This window comes from Taudactylus pleione, unplaced genomic scaffold (genome assembly GCF_031769625.1).
Source record: "Taudactylus pleione unplaced genomic scaffold, aTauple2 ptg000354l, whole genome shotgun sequence".
Lineage (NCBI taxonomy): Eukaryota > Metazoa > Chordata > Amphibia > Anura > Myobatrachidae > Taudactylus > Taudactylus pleione.
Genome location: NW_028284755.1, coordinates 1014621 through 1041838, shown reverse-complemented (window position 1 = coordinate 1041838; position 27218 = coordinate 1014621). Strand labels below are relative to the sequence as shown.

General features: G+C 42.2%; 1 protein-coding gene across 1 annotated transcript; it reads left to right on the top strand.

Moving 5' to 3' along the window:
* Positions 1 to 4125: 4125 nt before the first annotated feature.
* On the top strand, positions 4126 to 21959 carry LOC148508583 (interferon-induced protein with tetratricopeptide repeats 5-like). Its single transcript, XM_088444312.1, has 5 exons — positions 4126 to 4135; positions 10164 to 11398; positions 15428 to 15453; positions 16533 to 16615; positions 21382 to 21959. Exons 1-5 carry the CDS (start codon positions 4126 to 4128, stop codon positions 21957 to 21959), a joined length of 1932 nt encoding a protein of 643 aa, XP_088300438.1.
* Positions 21960 to 27218: the final 5259 nt, after the last annotated feature.

Sequence of the window (27218 nt, the reverse complement as noted above, 5' to 3'; positions counted from 1 at the left end):
CAAAACCTTGAAGGAGATACAGATCCAAAACCAAAACATGGGGGTCATCGCCACTCCCTAGATATATACACTTATATGATAGACTGACATGTTATAATAACACCAACCCCCACAGCCCAAAGTTTGAAATTTATTTAAAATGACCCACCCCCACTGTAGCTCAGCCCACATGGTTTACAGCTCTGCCCATCTGTATCCCTCTTCCATGGGTTCCTGAGCCTATTTTTCTACAAAAAAAGCACTCCCCACACATACTGTACAGTGTGGGACTCGGGTCACACACATACAGGCTTGTTTGCTCTATAGCTGACTGACAGGCTCATCTACCAGTTAGCAGCCTTGCAACATCCCCAGCTCTGGCACTTACATACAGTGTAGCACTGTGTAAGGGGGGGGGAGAAACATTAGTCTGGAACATCAATGACTGGAAACTGGTTCTCTGCCATCGATTGTAAAATGATTTGACATCGGTTATCGACCATCAATTAATTTTAATCATCGATGGTCGATGGCCATGGCTAGTTCATTGATTTTCAATGGGTGGAAGCACAATTGCAGAGAGTCCAGGATGGAGTGAAAAGAGAGAAAGTGAGACAGGCATTTGCACACAAATGGCTTTATTAGTTTACAGGCAAAAACAATTATGTAAAAGAGAGAGTCAATGTATAGAGAAGCTGGGTTGAGGAATTGTTTCTTTAGATTTGGTGGGATAAGTGCACATTTAGAAATAGATGGTGTTGGAAATGATGTGTGTACAGCTGTTGATACTTCAGAGTTATATAGGCGCACACCAGCAGATGACTCAACCTATAAACAGCCCAGTTACTTAACCAGTGGTGCTGGTTAATTGAAAGATAGCAGGAACAGCTGTACCCACTGTTACTTGTATACAGGTAATGTGATGGAGCTGGAGTGAAGTGGGTTTCAATACAGCTCACCAGCTGGTGAGTGTATGCTGCTTGCAGGTAGTGGTGCAAAATGCTGAAATAGATTTAGGTATACTGGTATACACTGGAGTCTCTCAAAAGGAGCTAAGCAGACTTCTGTCTCCCACCTTGTCTTGCTACACACAGTACTAGATGGCTGCAGTCATCTAGCTGTTCAGTAGCACATTAGATTGAAGGTCAGACATCCCGGCAGACTTTGGCTCCTAGTGCCCGGCATGTTTGCCCAGTGACAAGAAAATGCAGCTGCGCACTGCTTTCTAACAGATGGAAATGTGCAGAGAGAGAAAGAGGAGGTGAGTATGCAAAGAGGAGTGGAGAAGTTGAGGAGGAATTGTGATAAGGTAGCAGGATGTAGGGTCAGATGATGGGTTCATGGACTTTGTCTTTGGTTACTATAGATAATGATCTAAGGCAGCGGTGGCCAACCTATGGCTCTTGAGCCATATGTGGCTCTTCCTTTTATTTGATGTGGCTCCCTGCCAGCTCCCCTGACTGACTGCATCCTCTGATAGGCGTGCAGCTGTTCAGAGGAGGCACATACTTTGTTGCAGCAGTCTGCACCACTCCGGAGGCATGTATGGGTGATGTGGTGATGTCACATTGCAAACAGGAGGCAGAGGTCAACTTGTGACTGATCATTCAGCCATGAGGAGGACGCGGTCACAGATGCCGGATCCTACCTATGTGACACAGGCAGATGCAACAGGGTAAGAGCTGTGTTTTTTTTATTTCTTTGTTTTTTCATTTTATTTGTGACATGTGGGGGGGCTGGAGTGGCCTGTGTAGTTGGAGGGAGTGTGGGGGAAGGTGGCTGGACGAGAGTCCAGCGAGAGAGGGGGCTGGAATGGCACATGAGGGTCTGCTGGAGTGACACATGGGGGTTGCTGGAAGGACACATGGAGGGGCTGCTGTTGTGACACATGAGTTGGTGCTGGAATGACAAATGGGGGGCTGAAGGGACACATGAGAGGCTGTTGATGTGACACTTAAGGGGGACTCGGGTGACACGTGGAGGGGCTGGAGTGACACATGGAGGGGCTGGAGTGACACCGGGGGGGTTGGATTGTATTATGTAAATCTGTTTTTTTTTTTCAATGTATTTTTTGTGTATGTGTTTTTTTTCAGTGTATTTTAAAGGGATGTGGCTTTTTTGGTGTATTTTATGTGGATTTGGCTTTTTTCGTGTATTATTTGTGTATGTGGCTTTTTCAGTGTATTTTATGTGGATCTGGCCTGTATCAGTGTATTTTATATGGATCTGTTTTTTCAATGTTTTTTATACTGTGCTAGCTTTTTCTTTCCCTTTAATGGATACCTCCATGCTGATTGTGTGCATTCACTTTTATATGCTCTTACAAACATCATACCACGGGCATGGCCTTCAGCATGCACATGATCTTGGCTCTTTGCCATACCTAGAGATATTTTTGGGTTCTTTGCCTCTAACTGGTTGGCCACCCCTTATCTAGGGGTTAATAGGGAGTGTAGTAGAGGTTGATGAACTGTACAAGCTTTGGCATGAGGACATAGCATGCAGAATAGTGTATATTTTACCATAGAATTGGGAATTTGAGCCCTCAAGGCTGCTATCTGACCACTCGGTCACCATTCTTGCCAAGTATCTCCAGCCCTCAAGGCTGCTACGTATCCACCAGGTCACCATCCTTGCCAAGTATCTCAAGCCCTCATGGCTGCTACGTGACCACCAGGTCTCCACCTTGTCAAACTTCTCCAGCCTGGGGCTACAACTGAACTATCCTTTGGTTGATCCCATTGCTCCAATAATCCTCAGAACTAATGCCTCCTTTTGAAGTGAATCTCCCTGGGATTCATAACAGATGGATGCAATGACAAAATTTACTCAGATTGAGTGATTGTTAGCCATTGCGCATGCATGTAAGCCATACTGCGTATGCAAATTCATTGTGATTATGCTCGCAAAGAGGATTAATTTGCAAAGTAAGTGACCGTTAGTCAACATTTAGGGAGGTAACATGGGGTGGTTAAAGAAATGTAGGCGTATCAGACCTGTTAAACACTGTTATCTGGGTCATGCATAAATTAGCCACTGTATCCTTGCTCGCAGCAAGAGAGCCCTCTGGATGTGTGGAGATCTGTGACATCTTAGACTTATTAAGATGACTAATGACTGACTGATCTGCATCCGATGTTTCCGGTTTTGAGCATGAGCAGCGGATGTGAAAAGCTTTCAGTGGGCATCTCTAAGCCCTGGACACCAAGTGAGTCATTAGCAAATTTTCACAATTGGGATTCATGAGAGATCGCAGCTGCAATGGCAATTGCGTCCATCTCTGAATCAGCCCCTATATGGAGTGGATAGATTTGCATGGTATATAATGGAAGTTAAGGTTTTGTTGTAGAGAGAGGCAGATTGATTAGGGCAAGACAAGGTAATCATAGAAGAATTCAGTTAGTGAAGATGAGAAGTGTATCACTTCAAGAATATTTATGTGTCGCTATGTACAGTACATGTAGGTTTTAGTGCAAGGGGAGTGTAAGGCAAGGTGAGCAGGTGTTGGTCAAATGGCAGGAAAGCCAAGTTGTAGAAACTAGTAATGGAGCAAACAAGATGAATAAAGTGCACATGATGGGAGATGACTACTGGGAGAGAGAAAAGTAGGAAATAACAGTTTAGTGTCAGACACAATTCGGTTATCAATAAGAATGTTGAAATCACCTAGGGGTAAATTTACTAAGCTGCAAGATCAATCCTACCAATAAACCACATTTTACAATACAATAGAACATTGTATGACAATTATTTTTTTTTACCATTTGAAGTATACAAACTCCAGATCTACTAAACGGCGGGCTTAGAACCCGCTGCAGTCCCGCCAAAATCAATTGCCTGGCTCTAACAAGCAGGTTTGTAAGCACGGCACAGATCCCTAAGATCAGTACAGACTTTCAGCCCAGTGCTGGTTATCCTTAGAGAGGAGAGACCTATTTTTTTTTTTTGGACGGGGTTCCCCTACTTCCCTAGGGATTCCAGCCCAGGGATGAGCAGTCTAGAACTGTTTAACATATTGGCAGTGGGACCCCATGCTGTGTGTCTGTTGCCCTGTTTCTTTCAGCCTGTTGCTGATGTAATGACAAAACCGGTGGACCCAATGCTTTTTCCCCCCATTTCTCACAACCCACCTAAGTGAAATAACCCATGGCTGGTTGTGAAATAACCACCTCTGGGGCAGTTTTCCATACATTTTTTAAATTGTTAGTGTTTTTTTTAAATTTTAACACTATACAAGCCTGCATAGATCTTAGGGATCTCTAAAGGCTTCCAAGCACGTGGAACAGTGACAGGTTCATGGTGGAATCCCAGCAGAATAGAAGTTTAGAATCTTCTATGGATCATTGATGGATTCTATTTAGAAGGTCAAAATTAGTTTTAGTAAATACTACCTTTTGGGAATAGAACCTGCATCAATTTGTGTCAGTTTCCATCAGGTTTAAAAAAAATACTTCAAACACGCCACTTAGTATATTTACCACCTAGTATGATAGTAGGCAGGTGAAAGGATAGGAAATAAGTGTGCTGATCAGGAAAGTTGTCAAAAAATGAGACAACTAAACCCAGAGGACAAAAGTGACGCAACACTAAGGTGGAGAGCAGAAAATAGACAGATGGATACTTTGGACTTCAAAGAAGAGATGGAGAGTTCTATATCGTCCCTATTTTGGCTTACCAGGATTCTTTGCCCACTATTTTGGCTTCCCAGAATTCATTGCCCCATGACAGTTACTTCCCATCCTATAGTTTCCATCTCGTTAGCTGTATGGGATTTTGTTAATAGATGTTTAAATATGCCCCAGGTCCATCTCCTTTGATACCATTATTTTATAATCCTTTCCCCCCTGGTTTATATAAATCCTCCTATACCATTTAGCTATCCAGATAAATGTATTACTTAAATGATATTACCACAGATAATTTTTCCCAATTTTCTGAGATTCAAGAAAGAGCAGCAATTTCATCCAAAGACTTTTTACGCTATCTGCAAATTAGGTATTTTCATTATAAAATTAGCTCAACTTTGACTAGTAGACCTTTAACCTCCTTTGAGTCTATCTGTTGGAAACTTTCCTCTACCAGAGGTCTAATCTCCACTATATATGCCTTACAAGTTGAGGAAGTGGGTCCTAACTGGGATCCACATGAAGTAACATGGGAACTGGATCTGGAATACATGATAGATTGTGAAGATTGGACAGATATCTGGGACAATGCCGCTTCTAGTACTATTTGTGTCAAAATCAAGGAAATTATTTATAAATTATTATCAGTGGTACTATGTACCTTCTCGATTAAAAGCAATGTTTCCCGACACTTTGGATAAGTGTTGGAGGGATTGTCGAGATGAGGGTACCTTTTTGCAAATATGGTGGTCTTGTCCAAATTGACCGTCATCTTGCAGGAGGTTATCAATCTCCTCTCACAACTATTTAATACTACTATTCCTTTTGATTCTAAATATTTCCTTCTTCTCTTGAATCTTCCCACCCTCTCCCAGCATCAAAATAAACTGCTTCAGCACATTGTATCTGCCATGACCTGCCAAATAGCAGCTGACTGGAAAAACCCCGCACCATCATCTATGCAGGCAATCCTAAAACGTATTTGGTATGTTTTTATAGCATGGAATATATGACTGCTATAATACGTCACTCCTCATAGTCCTTTGACAAAATATGGTCCCCTTGGCTGGCCTCCCAAAACATTTCCTTACCATTTAGCACTTAATCCTTTGATTTATTTTTGTTTATTGGCTTAGTGATCTGAGGTCGTACCCCCTTCTATTTATTTACTGTCTCCCTTTCTTTTCGTCCTCTTTCTTCTCTCTCCATCTCCCTTCTTTTTCTCTTTTCTAACTTTCTCTCCTAGATGGCTTGCCACACTGTCACTGCAAGATTATCTTCTTGATCTCATACTTCTTGCTCATATACTTTCTTCAAAAATGTATCACTTTATTGTTGTTTAACATATCCCAGGTTTTGTATCATGTGAATATTATGTGACTTATGTATTTTTGAACCATATATGTTGTATTTTTAATGTGATTCACTCAATAAATTATATTAAAAAGAAAGAGATGGAGAACTTTAAGGGTATAACTTGGAACTTTCCTGGAGAAAGTAGAATGCCTACTCCACCAACTTGTCTGTTTCTGGGTGTGGGAATGTTAATGGAAGAAAGTGCCCCATAGGAGAGATCTGCAGAGGATGTAGTGTCAGAAGAGGTAAGCAAGGTTTCTATATTGGCAAGCAAGTTCAGGAATTTTAAAATTATTACTGTAGAACAAGGATGGATGTGAATTTCTTACAAACAGATTTTGTGTTCTGTAGAGCACATTAAATGAGGAGGGAGGATAGTGGACATACGTGGAAAAGTATTTTTTCTGCATGTGTAGGCTGGTGAGTGTAGTAGATGCAAGAAACAAAACAGTTAATTGGGTGCAGAGTGTCGAAGGGGGAAGTAATGATTAGGAAATCATAACTGTGGAGGGAATAAAAAAATACTGAAAAAAATTTGGATAGAAAGCGTACAGCAGAAAGAGAGATGTTAAATTGTGCATGGTGGATAAATGTGAGAGCTATAGATGAATGTGTATTGGCCTTGAAAGAGTGGAGGGACAATTAATCCCAATTGTGTATGGCAATGGCAATGGATGAGGTAAAGAATACCTTATGGACCCTTGGTTGAGTTAATAGCAGCCAGGCTCTGCACCTCTATCATGATATCAGGCCCAGATTAAGAGGCCTAATCATTAACACTAAATAACGTTTTTTAGGACATTTTCCTTAATTACCATTTTTTACGTATTCATTAACACACTTAACCCAGGAGATATCACTGATATCTCCTGGTTAAGTCCATCTGCTTGAAGTTCCACACTCCTCATACTTTAGTATGGGGATATAGAAATTAGGCTATTCATCAAATTCCGAAAATTATATATTCTCGGAATTTGATGGTGGTACTATATGCCCCTCTCAGGTGGCATACAGTGGGTTGTACTTACCTGCTTTCAGCATGTGCCGGTCCTCCACGGCTCCCTCCGTTGCTCCCTCGTCCCTTCTCCGGCTCCGGCTGCTGCTTTGACTGTGTTCTCCCAGCAGAACACAGTAAAGTTTAAAATTATTTTTTAAAAACTTTACTGTTTTCACCTTTTCAGCCGGAGGTTGGGGCCCACGGCTGCAGCCTGTGACACACAGCCAGGTTGGTGGGAGAGGGGAGGTGAGCGGAGGGGGGTTTGGGGAGGACATAATTACCGCAGCTGTAATCAGTGCTGCTCATGCGCTGATTTTGTGAAGGCAATGGCGCATGCGCAGCACTGATTACAGCTGCTGTAAGGTAGAGTAGATAGGAAAAAGTATCTATTGCCTGAAAAGCTGTCATCGCAAACATGACAGATTTTCGGCATAGATACTTATGGAGAGGAGGAATGATGAATTCCTCTGGTAATTAGGTAGAACTCCATGCGAGTTCTAAACCTAATTACCTCCATCAATTTTTTTTAGTTATGATGAATAGGCCCCTAGGTCTTGTGGGGGCCACCGGGCAACTAAGTTGTGGGTGCCCCCTCCAATAAATTGGCCCCTTATCTTGTGCAATTCCTATATGGCCACAGTGCCCCCCCAGTGGCCTCCTCAAAGACCCCTTCTGTCTATTCTGCCCAGTGTCTGCCCTGCACCCAACCCCCACACTTACTTTACGTGTTTGTCGGTCGCCTGCTGCAGCATAGCTCTTTGGCTGCCTGATCTCTTACAACGGGTGCAGCACTGCATGACATCATGCGCGCTACACTGATTAAATAAAATAAACTTTATTGCACTGGCGACCACCGGTTCAATAAAGTTACTGAGTGCTCCCATAATCTAGCATGTGCGTGGGGGCCATTCTTTGTGTGAGGGCTGCCCCTGCCACCTCCCCTTTAACCCGACTCTGCATGATGTTCAGGGTGGTGAGTGTTGGAATCAGTGGGTTAGTTTAGTAAATCATAAAACAGCCTTTTTTTTGGTGTGAAATCAATCCTCAGCACAACTGTGTCATTTACCAACAGTATCCACAATTACTGTTTCTGTTATTTATATTTATAAGAATAAGAAAAAGTGTTTTCCACATGCTACCATTTCATGAATATTATTAGCCGTGTGTAGCCTAACTTCATGTTATACAGGAAGATTTATGGTAAACTGGATAACTGTAGTTATTGTTACAGTTCTCTGCCATAGCCACTACTCTTCCCTATTTTGCCCCCACTCCAACTCTCTCCCCTTTTCCATTACCTTTTCTCCCTAATTTAATAACTTTATAGCCCTTTTTACGCGGTGCCCATGTTTAAGGAGTTGAGCGATTTTTTTTGCTACTGTACATGTGAAAAAATCCCTAAAAGCTCCTATGACACGTACGTTGCACAGCGTGTATGCACCAAGTCACTGTTATGGTTCAGATGCATGGTATCAGAAATGTCTTGGAAAAGTGCTGGACGTTCCTGGGCAGTGACTGGAGGCTGCTAAACAGGTGCACGGAGATAGTCCATCTTATGGGCATATTATGGGAGTGTCACAGGTGTGTCACTGAAATGTTTGCTCAACTATTCACATTGGAGGCCTTACTGAGACGTAAAATATGCACCTGCCATAGAGCTTGTGCAAGTTTTTATGTTGCATCTAAAGATGGACCAGGTGGTATTTCAAATGTTCAAAGTTATCAGCTCTGTCCATACACATTTACAGGTATAGATGTTCATCAGGGAAGGGCTTCATAGTGGCATTTGCAGAAGGTCATCGATGGGTAGCCCCTACAACAGGTAGCCACGGTGCATCTGTGTTCCTCTCTATATTAGGCCCTTAGTTCCTTATCAAGATTTGAAATGCTCTCATATAGTTATGCATTAAGAAGTGTACTGCTCCTATCTGTATTCATCTCCATGAGTAGTTTTCCTGCTTCTACATCTTGTCCTCTGGTGAACAGTTCTACGTATCATCCTCTGGTGAACAGTGACGAATCAGCTAATTAATCTACAGTGGTTAATCACCGATCAAAGCTCATTTATTGTATGTCAGACCCTTGTGTTGCAGAGTACTCTGGAGAGGTAAATCAAGACACAGCCACCAGTCTTGTGCTTCAAGATCCCTGTGACTATAATTGTATGTCGTACAATAATATGAAGCATAGTGGGCATGATTCAGACCCGCTCACAAGCGCTTGAGTGCTCGCAAGCGGGTTGATGGTGGGCTCTGCACACACGCAGCGACTGCACTGCGTGTGCGCAAGCCCCGGAGCGAGAGAGAAATTCTCTCGCTCCATGGCTCACTACAAAAGGGGTGGCTGTTGATGTTGATCAACAGCTCGCCTCGTTTTGTAGGTGTGGCGGGGGGTGGGGGTGTGGCTTCACAAATGGAGGCATTCCCAAGCAAACGCCTGACGTTTGTGGACGGCCCGACTGACATCAACAGTGATGTCAGCGGGAGAGCTTCCGGCTCTATTAGAGCCGGATGCTCTCTGGGGCTTGCGGCAGATAAAACCTTACCACAAGGGTCTCGTCGCAAGCCCCGATGGTCGCGACGGTCTTGACCATCGCGACCAACATCCTGGCCGCTCGCAATAGCTGTTTCTTTATACTTCTTTCTTTATACTGTCAGCTGGCAACAAGAGAAGCTTAGCTGGCACTGACTGATTTAATTTTACAAAAACCCTTGTGTTTCCACAATGCCGATTATATAAAAAATTGAGTGTTCAATGTTGGCATGGTTACCAATGTTGTTACAGAGAGCCATTTACATGCATCAAGTTCACCAACCCACCTATACACACTTCTATATGGCTATAGTCACCTTTATAGCAAAACAAATGCAATTTGAAACTGTTGCAAAGCACAGAGTCTTGGAAACTTCAATTTCATTTTCATGTTTAGCTATATAAAAAAAAAAAAATGTATTCAGCAAAATCATTAGGCACTTGCACTACTATAGTTTTGGATAGTTGTTATAACTTTTGATTACATCAGCAATATGTGAAGTGCTGAAACAGTCACAGCAAAATTATTCTTTTAAAAAGACACATTGGTAATGCATTGAAACTTGTCAGCAAAGGATTAAATAATCAGCAATTGTGTGTAACAAATTGATATTTGCTAACATGTGTGTATTTCCTAATACTAACCACTTGTCTTATTTTCTTGCTATAGCAAGCTTCCAGAGATCACCTTAAATCTAAACTGCTACAGATAAAATGCCATTTCACTTGGAGTCTTCTTGAAAAGGATATTGGTATTGATGAAATAGAAGACAGATTACACATCCAATTGACATTTTTGGTCACCAAAAACAAATACATGGTGTACAATCTACTGGCCTACATAAAGCACCTTAAAGGCGACTACACAAAAGCCATTGCCAATCTAGAGGAAGCGGAAGGAAAGATTAAAGAGAGCAATCCAGATGGGACAGACAGAAAGTATCTGGTGACATTTGGGGACTACGCCTGGGTGTACCACTACTTAAAGCAGTATGAGGATTCTCAGAACTACATAGACAAGATAGACCAAATTAATAAAGAGTTACAGCTTTCCCCAAATAACAGTAAAGACATATCTAAGATTTATGGGGAACAAGGTTGGTCATTGCTAATATTTAGTGGGCAATATTATGGAAAAGCTAAAGAATGCTTTGAGAAGGCTCTTGAACTAGATCCAGAAGATCCTGAGTGGAACTCTGGCTACGCAACAGTGGTTTATCGATTGGAAGGATACAATGGCAGAGAATGCACTGCTTCAGAATGCAGATCATTACCGCTGTTGGAACGTGCTGTAGTACTAAATCCAGAGGATGCTGTGGTGAAGGCACTTCTTGCACTGAAGCTACAAGACCTAAAAAAAGGTAATGAGGGAAGAAAATATGTTGAAGAAGCTCTAGAACAAGCTCCAAATCTTCCATATCTACTTCGCTATGTGGCAAAGTTTTACAGACGAGCTGGACTGGTAGATGAAGCTCTGCGAGTTCTAAATAGTGCACTAGATCTTATACCTTCCTCTGGATTTCTACATCACCAAATAGGACTATGTTACAAACAAAAGGTAATTGATAAAAAGAAGACATTTGGAAAGATGAACATCCAAAGCAGACAAATGCACACAGAAGAAATTGATGAACTCATCCAAAAAGCCATATTTCACTTTGAGAAAACGCTGGAATACAAGAAGACATTTGTATATGCACACACAGACCTAGCACAAATGTACAGTGAAGCAAAGGAATATAAGAAAGCAGAAGATACATATAAAAAAGTTTTGTCATTCCCCGATCTTATAGATGAAGAGAAACAGCAGATCCACTTCAACTATGGGTGTTTTGAAGAATATCACAAGAAATCTGAAAGTGAAGCTATAAAACATTATAAAATGGGCCTCCAGATAACCAATCCAAGTGTCAGTCACATAGGTACAGCATTGCAGCATTCAGTGCATATGGTCAGGGAGTGAGAGACACACAGCACGTTTTGTGTAAACAAGCACTCCGCTCATTTATTGTATCTACACGAGATTATAAAGCATTCTGATTGCGAATGAAGAAAAAACATTACTGCGCATATGCAGATTCATTTTCATGCTTGGCGTTGCTGCTAGCAAAGAAGTTCATTGGTCTGTACACTATTTCTAAAAGTTCTTCTTAGTTCTCCTTAGCCTTAAGTAGCTATCCTTGGACATTTACTGTGGCTGACTTAAACCTATACAGATACAATTCAATGAAACATTCTGTTGCACTACATTTGAACATTTAAATACATATTCTTTCACAGTAGTCAGCATTTGGGGGTGGCTAAGCAAACACAGGAGTCTCTGATCATTTTGATAAACCAGAAATATGCCTCTGCTTATTTTTGCACATGGAACAAATACTGTATTAAATGAACTTTGAGGATTTATTAACCGTGAATACATGTACATTTATCATTAGTAATTCCTAGTCAAAAATATGAATGAGAGTTAACATTTATCCTTGTCCTTGTTTAATTCCTAATGTATTTAATGTATTTTATAAAGGACCTAAATTATTAAGTTTTAAAAGACAGAAATATAATAATTGTAAATAATTGTGTGGTGTATACTGCTAAGACACTTGAGTAGAACTCTACATAATATTAAGAACCAAAATAGTAGTAAGAACCCGCGCTTCACTTATGGCAGCTATAGTTGTCAAGGGATCTCAAGGAATCTAATGGAAATACAGAGATCATTGTTAAAAAGCCTTCTCTTTTGGGTGATAAAGGTAGAATGAAGAGTTCGAAGGAACGTTTAGACTCATACGAAGAAGATTGTACCTGTGACTATGATGAATCTGAGAAAGAAAATTTTGTATATCCCCAATACAAACAGAGAAATAACAGAAGAGATCGTGTGGAAAGCTATAAATCTAGGAGAGTTAGTTTCAGAGAAGATGATTGGGAGAATCCCAGAAAAGTAAGGTCACGCTATAACGGACAGAGGAGAACACATTTTGATAGACAGCCCCTAAGATTTCAAATCTTTAATAGAAGACCTTTTAGAAGTCCCTCTAGAGACTCCTACGTAAAAGATGAGTGGCACATTGACGATGACAGAAGAACTAGGAGCCCCCTACCTACCTATAATAGATTCCAACCAATGAATAATAGGAATTTTTTAGAGAAGAACAGAATGATGAACAACTGGAATTAATTAGAGGTAAAACTAAATGGAAAACTAAACCCACTAGGGGTTGCCGGGGGGGGCAAAAGAAAAAGTACCAACAATCCCCCGATTGTAGTTCCCAATGAGATAGATTAAAGATTTTTGTATCTTGTTCTTTCTCTAAGTAAGCATGTACTGTCTAAGGAAGATAATTTAGTTCTAGCTAAAGGACTAAAATTCACCCCTAATAATAAACTAGATAAATTTAGTACACATCTGGATCTACAAAAGTTCGTACGGAAAGTATCACTTAAAAAACATTTTTTAAGTAACAAACTAGAGGGAACGACAATAGAGAGTTATTTAGACCAAGATCAACTTTCAATCCGGCTTTCAATCGTGGATGCTTTATAGACAGTTTTACTAAAGCAGTCAGTATGGATTTAGAAAGTATGGAAATCAAAAAGAATGTTTTCAAAAAGGATAATCTCACATTTAAAGAAAAAAAGGCACTCAAAGATCTAGGTAACAATCCATAGATCACGATAAAACCCGCCGATAAAGGCGGTAGCATTATGATCATGGATACTGTTAATTATAATATAGAGATAATGAGGCAACTAAATGATACAGAAACCTACAAAGCTCTTAAAGTTAATCCAAGCAAAAAAACTGAAAAACTCTTGACTAATCTACTATTAAAACATAAAAATTTGTGTACCCTTACAGAAAATGAGATGAAATATATTGTCAACTATACCAGTTTTCTATATTCTCCCCAAGGTACATAAAGACCAAATAAATTCACCTGGACGCCCGATTGTAGCTGGGACCAATTCCATTACTGCCAATCACTCCCACTTTGTAGATTACCACTTACAACCGGAAGTTGTTCAATTAAAATCATACATCAAGGATACTTCTGATATACTTAATAAAACAAATGGCCTTATATGGGAAGGATTTAATTTTAGTAACTGCAGATGTGAAGAGTTTATATACTATCATTGAACATACCAAAGGTTTAGAGGCAGTAGAATATTTTCTAAACAAAGGGGAAACACAGGAGGGTAAAATTTGACTCCTCAAGGAAGGTATTGATTTAATCTTAAATCATATTTTTTTCTGTTTTTTGGGTAAATACTATATACGAACAAGAGGAACAGCTATGGGTACCCATTTCGCACTCTTGTATGCTAACCTCTGTATAGGTTTCTGGGAAATTACGTCTATCAGGAACAACAACCCATTTTTGGAGAATATTGTCTATTGGTACAGATAAATCGGCGATATTTGGTTCATATGGAAGGGTGAAGAAAGTCTACTAGAAGAATTTAAAAAGACTCTGGAAAATAATGAATTTAATATTGAGTTGACATATCATCACAGTAGAGTATAAGTCATTTCTTAGATCTCACCTTCTATGTAGAAGATACAGTAATATGTTAAAATGTGTAATTACTGCAAACAAACTAACTGTAATGCCTATATAGATCACAATAGTCACCACCACCCCACATGGATAAAAAACATCCCAAAAGGTCAAGTTAGGAGAATCAGAAGAAACTGTTCAGACGTACAAGTCTTTAAAGATCAAATTAAAACTTATAGGAACAGGTTTATCTCTAAAGGGTATTCAAATCATGAGATTGATGACCAAATACAAAAGATGGTCACATCTGATAGAGAGATCTTACTAAAATCTAACTCTCGACAAGACAATACCCCTGATTCTTGTATACTACCTTTTATTCTTTTAATGTACAACATAAGGATGTTGAAAAAATAATTAGAAAGAACTGGAACCTTCTTACAAGAGATCCCATTCTTAAGTCCATTATTCCTTCCAGACCCAAGTTTGTATACAGGAAGGCTCCTAATATTAAAAATAAAATTGTAAAGAGTGCGATCCCACCTAAGAGAACTGGTCAAATAAAGACCAAGGGTTTTCACCATTGTGGGACCTGCTTAGTATGTAGGACTTTTACAAAACAAACTATGAAAATTGAGGATGTCAATCAAATAAAACTGGCCAGTTATACAAAATATCAGATTTTATTACATGTACTAGCAAGAACTATGTTTACTTGATAGAATGCACATGTGGGTTGCAATATATTGGACAAATGGGTAGGTGTTTGAATGATAGATGGTCAGAGCATCTAAGGAATATAAGAAAGGATTTGATAACCATTCTTTATCTGCTCATTTTAAAGAAATACACAATCATGCCACTAACAGTATAAAACGTATTATTGGGATCAAGTAAGTGGCCAGTCATTGAAGAAAAAAAGATCAAGAAACTCGTTTAGCACAAACAGAAAATAAATACATTTTTGATTTTAATACACTTAAACCCAATGGCTTAAATAGAGATTTTGAGCTAAAGTGGTTTCTATGAATGAATTCTGGTGTATTTGTTTTTTAACAAATATGTGAGTAGTGTCTTTTGTTATTTATTATGTATTTTTATATGTATTTTTTACATGTTTTTGTGTATTTTTATTGCCTTCTTCCTATTGGCACTTTATTCCCGATTAATTCTGGGATCCCTCTTCAAAGATGGCATCAGAAGTGTTTGTTTTTGATAGCCAATTACTTTATGTATAACTTGGCTACTTACAGAATACAAAAGCCATTATCTACCCCTCTACATGTGGGAATAGAGTAAATGAGGTATTAGGCAAAAGAATAGGGTCATGCCTTATCACAGCAACTACTTCTTAGATACTGCCCATCCAATACTGGAAGTGACGTAGGCGGGTCACTGCTAGACCGGATATAACATGGGCTTGCGTCTCACTGAAGAGAAAACGAGAATATAGTAACCGGAGGTGACGTGTGCGGGTCACCTGCTGGACCGGATATTATATAGGCCTGCACTTCACCTCGGAGGAGAATGCTGATTAAGACATCCTCCCACCTCCGGAAAGCCTAGCCGGATGTGACGCTTGCGTGTCACCATCGGACTGGAAGTTGGGCACTTACGCGTTCCATTTCAGTGTTTTTATTATTTTTAGCTTTCTCAGTTTTTAGGAATGTCTGTATAAATGTGATTGTTTTAAAATAGAAGTACTGGTTTTATGTTAAGTGTATCTACATATGTTTTAGAGATTATTATTTCATTAAGGATCCACCAATGGGATACCCAGGGAGGATATATAAAGGACAGTAGTCCACCTATTTTTACACCTTGAAAAAGACCCAATTGGAAGTTGAAACGCGTTGGTATTATAATTGAGGGCTTGGATCCAGTAAGTGGGGACCTGTTCAGAGATACTTAAGGTTGCCGAAGATTCAACAGATTCCTGTTCCCAGGGAGTGTTTTTTCAAGCGATTTAGGTGTAATCTGTTTACACCCACACCCTCTGGTACGCCTTTATTTTTACTGATGTCATGGTGGATTTGTTTTTAAACTGATGTTTATCTTTTACTTATTACTTAAGTGATAATGCACTATGGAGTTCCTTCTCTCTCTTTTATATGAACGGAGGTGATACGGGAGTTTGAAGATTTCTGTGAATGAGCCACTTTGAATAGGAGAAGTTAACTATTCTCTACCTCTTCTATACAGTGGAATTTTTTACATTCAATTATTTGTAATTATTTTTATATTTAATTACCCTTTCTGTGGAATTGGACAGTATTGGACAGAATTTTATTTTAGATGTTTTTGCTATGGTTATTACATTCTACTCTACCAAAATACTTTATTCAAAGGCCATATTCCAAAAAAGACATTTATTCAAAAATCCCCAAAAAATCATAATCCAAGATAAAAAATAATAACAACAAATATTCAGCTAGTATCTGGATTCACCTGTAAAGTCTGAGGTCACTTCACTCAGGCTGGATCCACCTTGAGGAAGGACCTATATGGTCGGAAACGCGTTGGTGTTTTTCTTGTTTGCAGCTGTACTGGATTCACCTTGAATACAAGAACTTATAACTGTGTGCTATACTTCGATCCAGATGAAGTGACCTCAGAGTTTACAGGTGAATACAGATACTGGCTGAATGTTTGTTGTTATTAATTTTTATCTTGGATTATGATTTTTTTGGCATCTTTGAATAAATATCTTTTTTGGAATATGGACTTTGAATAAAGTATTTTGGTCACCCACAAATGTCAGTGTATGGTGTAACAAGAGACAGAGGATTTGATGAAGAAACCTTTTGGGGAACGTCGATACCTGGTCCCAGGTGAGTCTATCCCCGACGGGGAGATTCAGGTTATTGTACCCAGTGAAGGCATTTTTCTGGTAGACGGAGTTACAGAATTTATTATGGGAATATAGGGCACCTTGCATAGGTGAGTCCCTGATTGATATATTGCCTCATCACCTAGAAAAGTTTGTCCTGATTGGAGATTAACTGCCTATTTCTTTCCTCACTTGAGAAACTCTACACAGAGGGGGAGAGAAAGAAAAAGAAAGAAATCGTAGGATGTGACAGCGCCTGTGGAATGCTTACTTTTATATTTGTGCATATTTCTGAAGGAGTGGTGCTCCTTAAGTGTGTATTGGGCTGCATTCACAGGGCGCAGGTGGTTTGGAGCATCTCTCATATATATGTTTACTTTATAAGAAACATAAATGTGTTTTGTCTAAACCTTCTACATTATATATACACTCATACAGTACTGAATATAGACAAATATATTAATTACAAGTTGAGTCTCCCATATCCAAATATTCTGATATACGGACTATTCAAAATACAGAATATTTTTAGCATGACTCAGATAGTGACACTTTTGCTTTTTGATGGTTCAATGTACACAAACTTTGTTTAAGGCACAACATTATTAAAAATATTGTATAAAATTACCTGCAGGCTATGTGTATAAGGTGTGTATAATACATAAATGCATTCTGTGTGTATATATGGGTCCTATTCCCAAGATATTTCATTATGGTATGAAAATATTCCAAAGTACGGAATATCCCAATATCCAAAATAACCCCGGTCCCAAGCATTTTTGATATGGGAGACTCAAACTGTACTTGTCAACTGTAAGGTAATTATGATTAGAAGAATAGATATTGAGAAATGGGATATACATATATGTATATATATATATATATATAGAGAGAGAGAGAGAGAGAGAGAGAGAATAAAAACAGGTGGCACTGGAGGTCTTTCAGTAGCAAAAGATGTTTACTCCAACGTTTCTAGGCATATACAGCCCTCTTGTCAAGGATACATGTGAAGGCACGGCGGCTACATCAACCGCAGGAGGTATTAGAGTACCGGACCGATTGGAATATATATATATATATATATATATATAAACACGGTATATAGAAATTAAAATGGGCCCTAGACACTTATGAATATATATATGATAAAATGGCTGCTGAAGTTACATAAGTCAAGTAGGATAAAAGCTAGTGTGACACAGGTCAAGGTTATTTAGGGTGACGTATGGCAGGGGGAGAAACATGCACAAGTCTGCATGTGACAATATGACTGAAAGACAGATCCACAGATGTTGAGACAGATTAGAATGATCATCTGTATAAACCTTAATGACATCATCTGATAGATAAAGATAAATAGGGCTCAGGAGGGACTTTTGTACTAAAGTGTCTGGCATGCTGTGCTGAGACATGCAACTATAATGTCATTTATTGGCTGAATTGTATTTCTCTGTATTACCTTGTATTTCTCTATTTGCATTCTAATTGTCTTCTGTAAATGGATACTTGCTTATAAGTAGAGATGTGAGCTGACCCGCGTGTTTTGGTTCTAATTCGTCATCGGGTTTTGGGCTTTCCAAAACCACCCTCATGTGTTTTGGATGTATATTTTTTCAAAAATTTATAAAAACATCTAAACTCACATAATTTAGGTCTGTTTTTGTTCCTACAGTATTATTAACCTCAATAACAATCATTTCCAGTCATTTTCAGTCAATTTTGAGCACATCACAGCTCACAATATTGTTTTCATCCAGTTTAGGCCAAAAGGTTATACCAAGCTAGCTGGCTGACTAAGCTAAGCAACAGCAGTGGGTGGCACAAGCATGTGGCAATTCAACTTCCAACATGACACATCTAGGAAACAGAGTGGCACTGCAGTGTTGGGCAGGATGGCAGTTTAATAAACTATAAGAGCCCATGTTTTCAATAATAAAAAAATAGATCAGAGGCCCAAAGGCAGTGACAGGAAGTAAGTATTTATTAGTTTGTCATTTTAATTTAAATTTTTGATTCGGAAGCAAATTTATGAGGGAGGAGGGGAGAGCATTAAGGCCCTCATTCAGACCCACTTGCGGGTTGATGGTCCGCACTGCGCATGCGCACGATGGAGGGAGCTCCGTTGTGCGCATGCGCGAGACGCGACGAGCGAAGGACTTTCCTTCGCTCGGAGTGTCTCATCAAAGGGGGCGTGATGTCGATGTTGACTGACAGCACGCCCCATTTGGTGGGCGTGCCGGGGGCGTGCCTGCCAGATGGAGGCATTCCCAAGGGAACGCCTACCATCTGAAGGCGGCCCCACTGACATCACTAGTAGAGCCAAAATCACTCCTGGCCTTGCGGTTGAAAAACTCAACCGCAGGCTTTTGCTTGCAGTTTCGATGGTCGCGATGGTCGAGACCATCGCGACCATCATCCTGCACGCTCGTATATGCTGTGGGTGGTGACCCACAGCTATACGAGCGTCCAGGAGGACGCTCCATATTAATGGAGGTGGGCCCTGATTCAGAATTCTAAAAAAAGTTGATCAAAGAAGTGGCAAGGATTGTAAAAAAATCTCAATAAATTATGATAGATGAATTATTACAACTGGGTGAACATGTCCCATGTTTTGTCCATAAAATAAACTTGGTGGTCCACATTTTAAAAAAAATATAATGGGGCATGCAGGAGATGCTTTCTATGGCCATAAACATTTCTCAACATTTTCATCATTGAGCAACCATATGTCAAAGATTGATGATACTAGTCTGCATCAGCTAAGAAGCTTCCGAAAATTGGACCTATACAGTCTGCCTGGATGAGAACCTGGTGTTGGATGGCATTGCTAGGTACAAAAGAACATGAACACCCCAGTAAAGTAAAGTAATATACAGTACACTGTACTACTTGTCAAACACACACAATCTTGACAAAGACCATAATGAAAAGTGCTGCAAGAGGAATTGTCCTTCGGCTTCCCACCCACCCTTATGTTGTATATTAAAAAGGACATGCACAGTTTAACAATCCAATCACTTTAGCTCACTTTCTTTTGGGAGTCAAAGGGACTGTCTGACATGTGTATTTGTACATTGTCATTAAAATAATCCTCAACCATTCTATGGATGATGACCGTATCAGACTACGTTATGGTAGAGGGTCAAGCACGGATGACAAAATGTAATGATCCAATTTCAAGATGTTGACAACCCTTGGATTCTGACAAAGCGATTAAAGGACTTGAGCTATAAGTCCAACATACTTAGCAGAATCGCGTTATTAAATCTCCTCCTTCAGTTTCTCAAGCTGCTTTTCCAACTGTCTAAATAGGGGAATCAATTGCCTCAAGCTGGCAGAGTCTGAACTAATTTCACAAGTGACTACTTCAAATGGTTTCAGCACCTTGCACTACATGAGAAGTATTCTCCACTGTGCTGTACATTCCCTCTCCCAATGTCATGGCTTGTTGTGTAGGTTTGGTTGTCTTGTTGCTCTTCCTCCATTCGCTGAACCTTATAAAGGGTGGAATATCACCTTGTTACTACCTCTTAAGTTGGTGGATGGGCAATTTTATCTTTTCTTGCAGCCGCTGCAATCTTCTACATGAAGGTGCTAAATGGTGAAAATGTTCCAAATTTTTTACTCCTGTGTCAATTTTAAATACATTCTACAACAAATTGATTGCATGAGTAAAACATGGGATGTGTTTGAAATCGCCCAGGTATAATGCTTTCACAAATTCTGAGGTGAGTAAAAGCTGATAAGCTTTTTCAAAGGGATCCCTGAGTTTTTCTGAGAAATTGACACCACTATGCCTTTTAGTGAAGTTGGTGATGCAAAGAGCAGTCTAGTGAGTGATGTTTTGTGTTACCTACTGCTGCTGCTGCGTGTCAGATGCAGCCAAGTCCAAATCTTCTTGCGAGGGTCCCTGGTAAATATTGCTGGCACATTAGACTTTGCACCTCAGTAATTGGACTCACCAATCCCTAAATACAAGTTCGGCCATTCTACATTTGAAGCAAGGCAACCAGACTGCTGGATAATATGCTGTACAATTCCGGACCCTTGTCTTGGAATTTGGGTGAAACAATGAGGCCTAGGTAGCAGCATTATGCAAGGTCTGTCAGAGCAAATCAAGGACATATGTACATCCAGGGAATTGCCAACCACCTTGGATGACCTGATCTCTCTGTGTATCTGGGTAGATCTCTACCACAGAGAAAGAGCACAGGAGAAAGAACAGTCCAGGTGCTTCAATTTCAAGCTTGCTCCTCATTTTACAGCTCCAACTGAGGCCCCAGAAGAACCTATGCAGATTGAAAAGTCATGTCTACCTGCTGACAAAGTGAATAAAGGAAAATGAGGTTCAGGAACAAACTGTGTTTATATTGTGGAGAACCAGGACACCTTCTCTCATGTTGTTCTAAACATCCAGGAAACGAGAAGGCCTAATTGATTGAGGGGTGGTCAGATTAGGTGCATTTCAGTACATCCCAAAGTTGAAAGTTTTCTCCCAATTTACTATTGACGTGATTCTAGTTTTAGAGAAACTCTCTGATGTTATTAATTCCTTTTTAGTCCCTGGTGCTGATGGCAGTTTCATCTCAGCCAAGAAAGTTCAGGAGTTAGGCATTCCAAGTGAGCCATTAGAGGCATCACTCTGCATTATAGGAGTGGACGGGAACAAAATTCCTATGGCTACCGTTCGCTCCAGGACTTCTAAGGTCATCATGCAAGTCGGAGACCTTAATAAGGAGTTAATTTCATTTTACATACTTACGTCAGCAGAAATTCTGATTGTTCTAGGTCTTCTGTGGCTTCACAGGCATGCTCCTATTTTAGATTGCAATGAACCGCAAATTATGTCATGGGGATCTCAGTGCCCTCAGTCATGTTTGCCATTCATCAATCCACCACAAGTTGTCATTCAGAGTTTGGCTATTTCTTCAGAGAATTCTCTTCCAGCTCCATATCGGTCCTTTAAGGATGTGTTTAGTGAGAAAGCCACTGAAATACTTCCAGCTCATAGGGAGTGGGACTGCATTACAGATTTACTTCCAGAGAAAATACCTCCTTGTGGTAGTTTCTTCTCTCGCCTCCTGAAGCTCAGGCGGTGTCTGAGTACATTCAGGAGAACTTGGAACATGGTTTCATAATCAAAGTCACCTGCGGGAGCAGGGTTGTTTTTCGTTAAAAAGAAAGATGGTAGATTGAGACAGGGGCGGATTGGGATGAAAAACCAGCCCGGGAAAATTCTGGTAGCAGCCCTAATGGGGGCGGGGACTGTTGAGGGGAGTGGGATACTACCTCCCGTAGAGGCCGTCCATGCGTCTTTTGATGCAGTTGAGTCTGCGACTTAATACCAATGCCAACAAAGCCCTTCCCTGGTGTACATCCATGCATCTGAATGTGCAAGGACAAAGACACCCACTGTTAGTGTGCTCAGACGATGCAATCATGCTTTGTGCAGCTTCAGACGCTAAAGTTAGTCGCGCCATTGAAACTTGCACCAGCCCTATGCTAGGGGCAGATCATTTAAATAAGTATGGCCTCCAACGTGAGCGATTCAGCATCTCTGTACACAGCCACTTTCCCCAGCACTACTGTGTTACTCCAATAACACGCCCATCACTACATCTGCATCTGATTAGCCAATCTTGTGTAACCAAACAGGAATGGCCAACACATTTCTGATGCACTTCTTTGTGTGTGTCCAAATCTGTACTGCATATCTGTACAAACACCTTCAGTATGTATGTGTGGTGTAACTCAGAAAACAAACACCTCTCCACTGCGTCCAACGATGCTGCTGCGTCTGACTCAGAATGAGGCCCATAATGCTGTATACTATGCCATACTGGTGCTTGCTATATAATATAACTACAAAAATTACATTCATATTTACATAAATTCACTGGTGTGACATTTTGGTGATTCACTAATATTCACTAACATGGTTGGACACCATAGATCAATAGTATTCACTCTAAGGGCAGGATTCAGACCCGCTCGCTGCTGCTGCCTGAATGCTGGGATTGTGGGCTTTTTTTTTTTTTTGTTCCCCAGGCACTCGCAAAGCTGTGGGAGACCACCCACAGCTTGTGCGAGCAGCCAGGAGACCATCGCGATAATCGCGACCATCGACCTTGCGACGAGACCCTATGGTAGGGTCTAGGCTGCCACAAGGCTGAGTGGACTACCTGCTCTAATAGAGCAGGAAGTCAACTACTGACAACAGTAGCGATGTCAGTAAGGTCTCCCTACAAATGCCAGGCGTTCCTAAGGGAACGCCTTCGTTTGTCCAGCCACCCCCCCTAACCGCCCTGAAAACGGGGTGAGCTGTCACTCACCATCGACAGCCACTGAGTCTTAATGCGAGCCCCGTAGCAACTGAGCTTCAGTCGCTCGGTGAGGCTTGCGCACACTGGACGCGGCGCATGCAGAGTGCCTAAAAATCGAGCTGCTTGCGAGCACACAGCGCTTGCGACTGGGTCTGAATCAGGCCCTAGATCCGGTGCCGGACCTAGAGAAAGGGCACTTCTGCGTGTGCCTAAGGCGCGCATCCGAAAGAGGCATGGTCAATGAAAAGGGGCCGTGTCTTTATGACACATCCCCTTTACATCAGTCTTTGGGTCGTGCCCCCAAGCGCTGCAGTCACTGTGAATGGATACCGGGAGCATGCGCCCAGCATCCACTCACCGGCGCTGACCACTGCACCACCATTTACCCCACCCGCAGGATACTGCGGCCGCGGGTGGGGACAGAGGACCTCATTCAGAGTCGGTCGAAGCAGCCGCACGGTCGTACAGGAGAAGGGGCTGGATATGCAAATGATTCCCTCGCAAGTTGCGTCCCTAAGTTCGGATCGGTAGCTGGCCGACCAAGGGGAGGAAGCGGCCGGAAGACAAAAAAATACGCCCCCTTCTCGTACGCATTACACGTCATCTCCGGGCATATAAGGATTAATCGAGACCATCGAGAACCATCGGAACTGGTCATAGAGCTTAAGGTTGACCATACCCTCTCTTAAGCTCTACGATCATGTCAGTGTAAAAACTTCCCATGTCATATGTGCCATGACGCTACTTTGTTAATTATGCACTCCCATAAACCGTATGCACTCCCATAAAACGCCGTTCGCATAATTAGGCACGCCTGTTTTCGGATCTCCACTCCCCCATTTTCAAGCACCTTCCCCTGTTACCACCCACAAACGCCTCAATCTGTCACTCAAACTACCAACCTGGCTGTGTTCAAGGAGAGAGAAATTTCTGATCATAGCAGCTAGTTTGCGCACGCGCATTGTGAACTTTACGCATGCGCAGTATAGCGAACATCGGTGGCGTACGACCGTGCAGCCACTTCAACCGACTCTGAATGAGGTCCAGAATCCCCAGGCTTGTTTCAGCAGGGCGCCGCGCCAGAGAGCAGGGTGCTTTCTGCCCTTTAGAAATAGGGCAGGGCACAGAACCCCGCTGAAACAGCCTAGTAGGAACGCTAGATCAGATGACTGCACATTATTCCCTGACCGCAGTTTCCAGCATAACCTGTAAATATATCAACCTGTATTCACTAGCACAGGGGGCGATTCAATTCAGTGCCATGTTAATTAGCCCAAGGAAGGAGTTACTGGAGCTATTTAATTGACCGCACTGTTAAATCTGGCTAGAACCTCTTAAGTCGGGGAATGCCAGTGATCGCGCCTTAAGCTGGGTATTTAGTTGCGCTAATCGGCATCCTCCGACCAAAGTAACGGCCACAATGCTGTTAGCACTAAGCTAAGCCAGAAAACAGCATTGCAGCTGGCACTAGTAGGATTTCTGCTCTCACCTCAGGAGGGTGCAAGCAGAAATCCTCTCAGTCGGACTTAACAGAACGGTCAATTGAATAGCTCCTTTCCGGGCTATTCAACATCACGCTGAATTGAATTGCCCCCAGAGAGACACTACTGACAAAATAACAGCACATCACCGCCTCACTGATGGACATACTGTACACATTTCAGAAAAAGTAAATCTTTTTAAGGGCCTCATTTATTAACAAGTTCTATCATTCACAATAAGTGATACAATTCATTGCATATGATAATGGTGCTCCGGCCAATCAGCTCCCAATTGTAATTTTTCAAACAGATGACATTTGGGAGGGTATTAACATACGCAACGAGTTTCATCACTCATTAATAAATGAGGACCCTAGTCACTTACACTATTCTACCAGTTAAAGGGACCTGTGTGGAGGAGAGGGATGGAGGGTGCCGAGGATGAGGGTGGGTGAAGTGTTTGGAGCTGTGAGGAGAGAGCAGGAAAGGGGACCTGTGTGGGGGAGGAGGGTTGTTGGGGGTGCCACAGATGGGAGTGGGGAAAGTGTTTGGATCTGTGAGGCTAGGGGACCTGTGTGTGTGTGTAGTGGGGTACTGTGATTGGGGGTGGGGAATATTTGCAGCTATGAGCAGCAAAGGGGACCTGTGTGTGGGGGAAGCGGGGATGTGGATGGGGGTGGGGGAAACATTTGGAGCTTTGAAGAGAGAGCAGGAAAGGGGACCTGTGTGGGGGGTGCCGTGGATGGGGGTGGGGGATTGTTTGGAGCTATAAGGCGAGAGCAGGAAAGGGGTCCTGTGTGTGTGTGTGTGTGTGTGTGTGTGTGTGTGTGTGGGGAGGGAAGGCTGCGGATGGGGGTGGGGGAAATGTTTGGAGCTATGAAGAGAGAGCAGGAAAGGGGAGCTGTGTGGGGGGTCGGGGGTGCTATGGATGGGGGCGGGGGATTGTTTGGAGCTATAAGGAGAGAACAGGAAAGGGGTCCTGTGTGTGTGTGTTGGGAGGGGAGGCTGCAGATGGGGGTGGGGGAAATATTTGGAGCTATGAGGTGAGGAGCAGAAGAGAGTACCTGTGTGTGTGGGGGAGGGAGTTTGGTTGGGGATGCCGCGATTGGGGGTGGGGGAAGTTTTAGGACCAATGAAGAGAGGAGCAGGAAAGAGGACCTGTTTATGTGTGTGTGTGGGGGGGGGAGTGTCTGGAGCTATGAGGTGAGGAGCAGGAAAGAGTACCTGTGTTTGTGGGGAAGGGTGGGGGTCAGGGATGCCACGATTGGGGGTGGGGGAAGTGTCTGGAGCTATGAGGTGAGGAGCAGAAGAGAGTACCTGTGTGTCTGTGGGGGAGGGGGTTTGGTCGGAGATGCTGCAATTTGGGGTGGGGGAAGTGTCTGGAGATATGAGGTGAGGAGCAGAAGAGGGTACCTGTGTGTGGGGGAGGGGGGGTCAGGGATGCCACGATTGGGGGTGGGGGAAGTGTCTGCAGCTATGAGGAGCAGGTAAGAGGTCCTGTGTGTGGGGGAGGGGGGGGTCGGGGTGCCGCAATTGGGGGGAGTGCCTGGAGCAATGAGGTGAGGAGCAGGTAAGAGGTCCTGTGTGTGGGGAAGGGGGTGGGAGGTTCGAGGGTGCCACTGTTTGGGGTGGGGAAAGTGTCTGGAGCTATGAGTAGTAGGAAAGAAGACCTGTGTGTGTGTGGGGGAAGGGGGGGAGGGGGTGCCATGATTGGGGGGGGTTGTTTTTGGAGCTGTGTGAGATAAGTGGAGAGAGCTGGATGTTTTCTGCACACATACAGTGTATTTTGACTACCTACCTTCTGTCTAGGCTGCACTGCTGGGACGGCTGCTTGCAGATCAGTCAGACCACACTGCAGTGCAAATGGAGATGTCCTGGAGGCGGGCCTTTGGTTGTGCTGGAGGCGGAGCCATCAGTGGTGACTGACTGGCTCCGCAAAGGCTTATGGGAGGAGCTGCTGTGGCTGGGCATGTGCAGTAGCTCCCTGATGGCCATTTTTTTTTATTTACAGTGTACTACTCTACTTCTGCCCGATCGGAGCTGAGCTGAGCTCCGATCGTGGCAGCCGGCAGGAGGGGTGAGTAAAGGGGGGCCACCAGCCACTACAGGGAGCAAAGGAACCAGCCCAGCGGGAAATGGCCCGATGTCCCGGCAGCCCAATCCTCCCCTGGATTGAGACCATGTATAGATTATCAGGGCCTTAATGCCATCACTGTTAAGGATCCTTACCTGCTACCATTTATCCCTGAACTTTTTGATCACATTAAAGGAGCAAAGGTTTTTTCCAGTCTCTGTGGGGCTTATAACTTAATCAGAATTCATGAGGGAGATGAATGGAATATGGCCTTCAACATGCGTGATGGTCACTACGAATACTTGGTTATGCCTTTTGGCTTAAGCAATGCCCCTGCTTTTTCAAAAAGTACATGAACAACATATTTTGAGACCTGTTATACAAGTATGTCGTGGTGTATCTGGATGATAACCTAATCTTTTCCAAAGACTTAGGGGCATATACAATTGGTAGCGAGGTTTAGGGAGGAAAAACCTTGTGCCCAATTTAGGAATACTGCGGGTATGCGCGATCCTGACA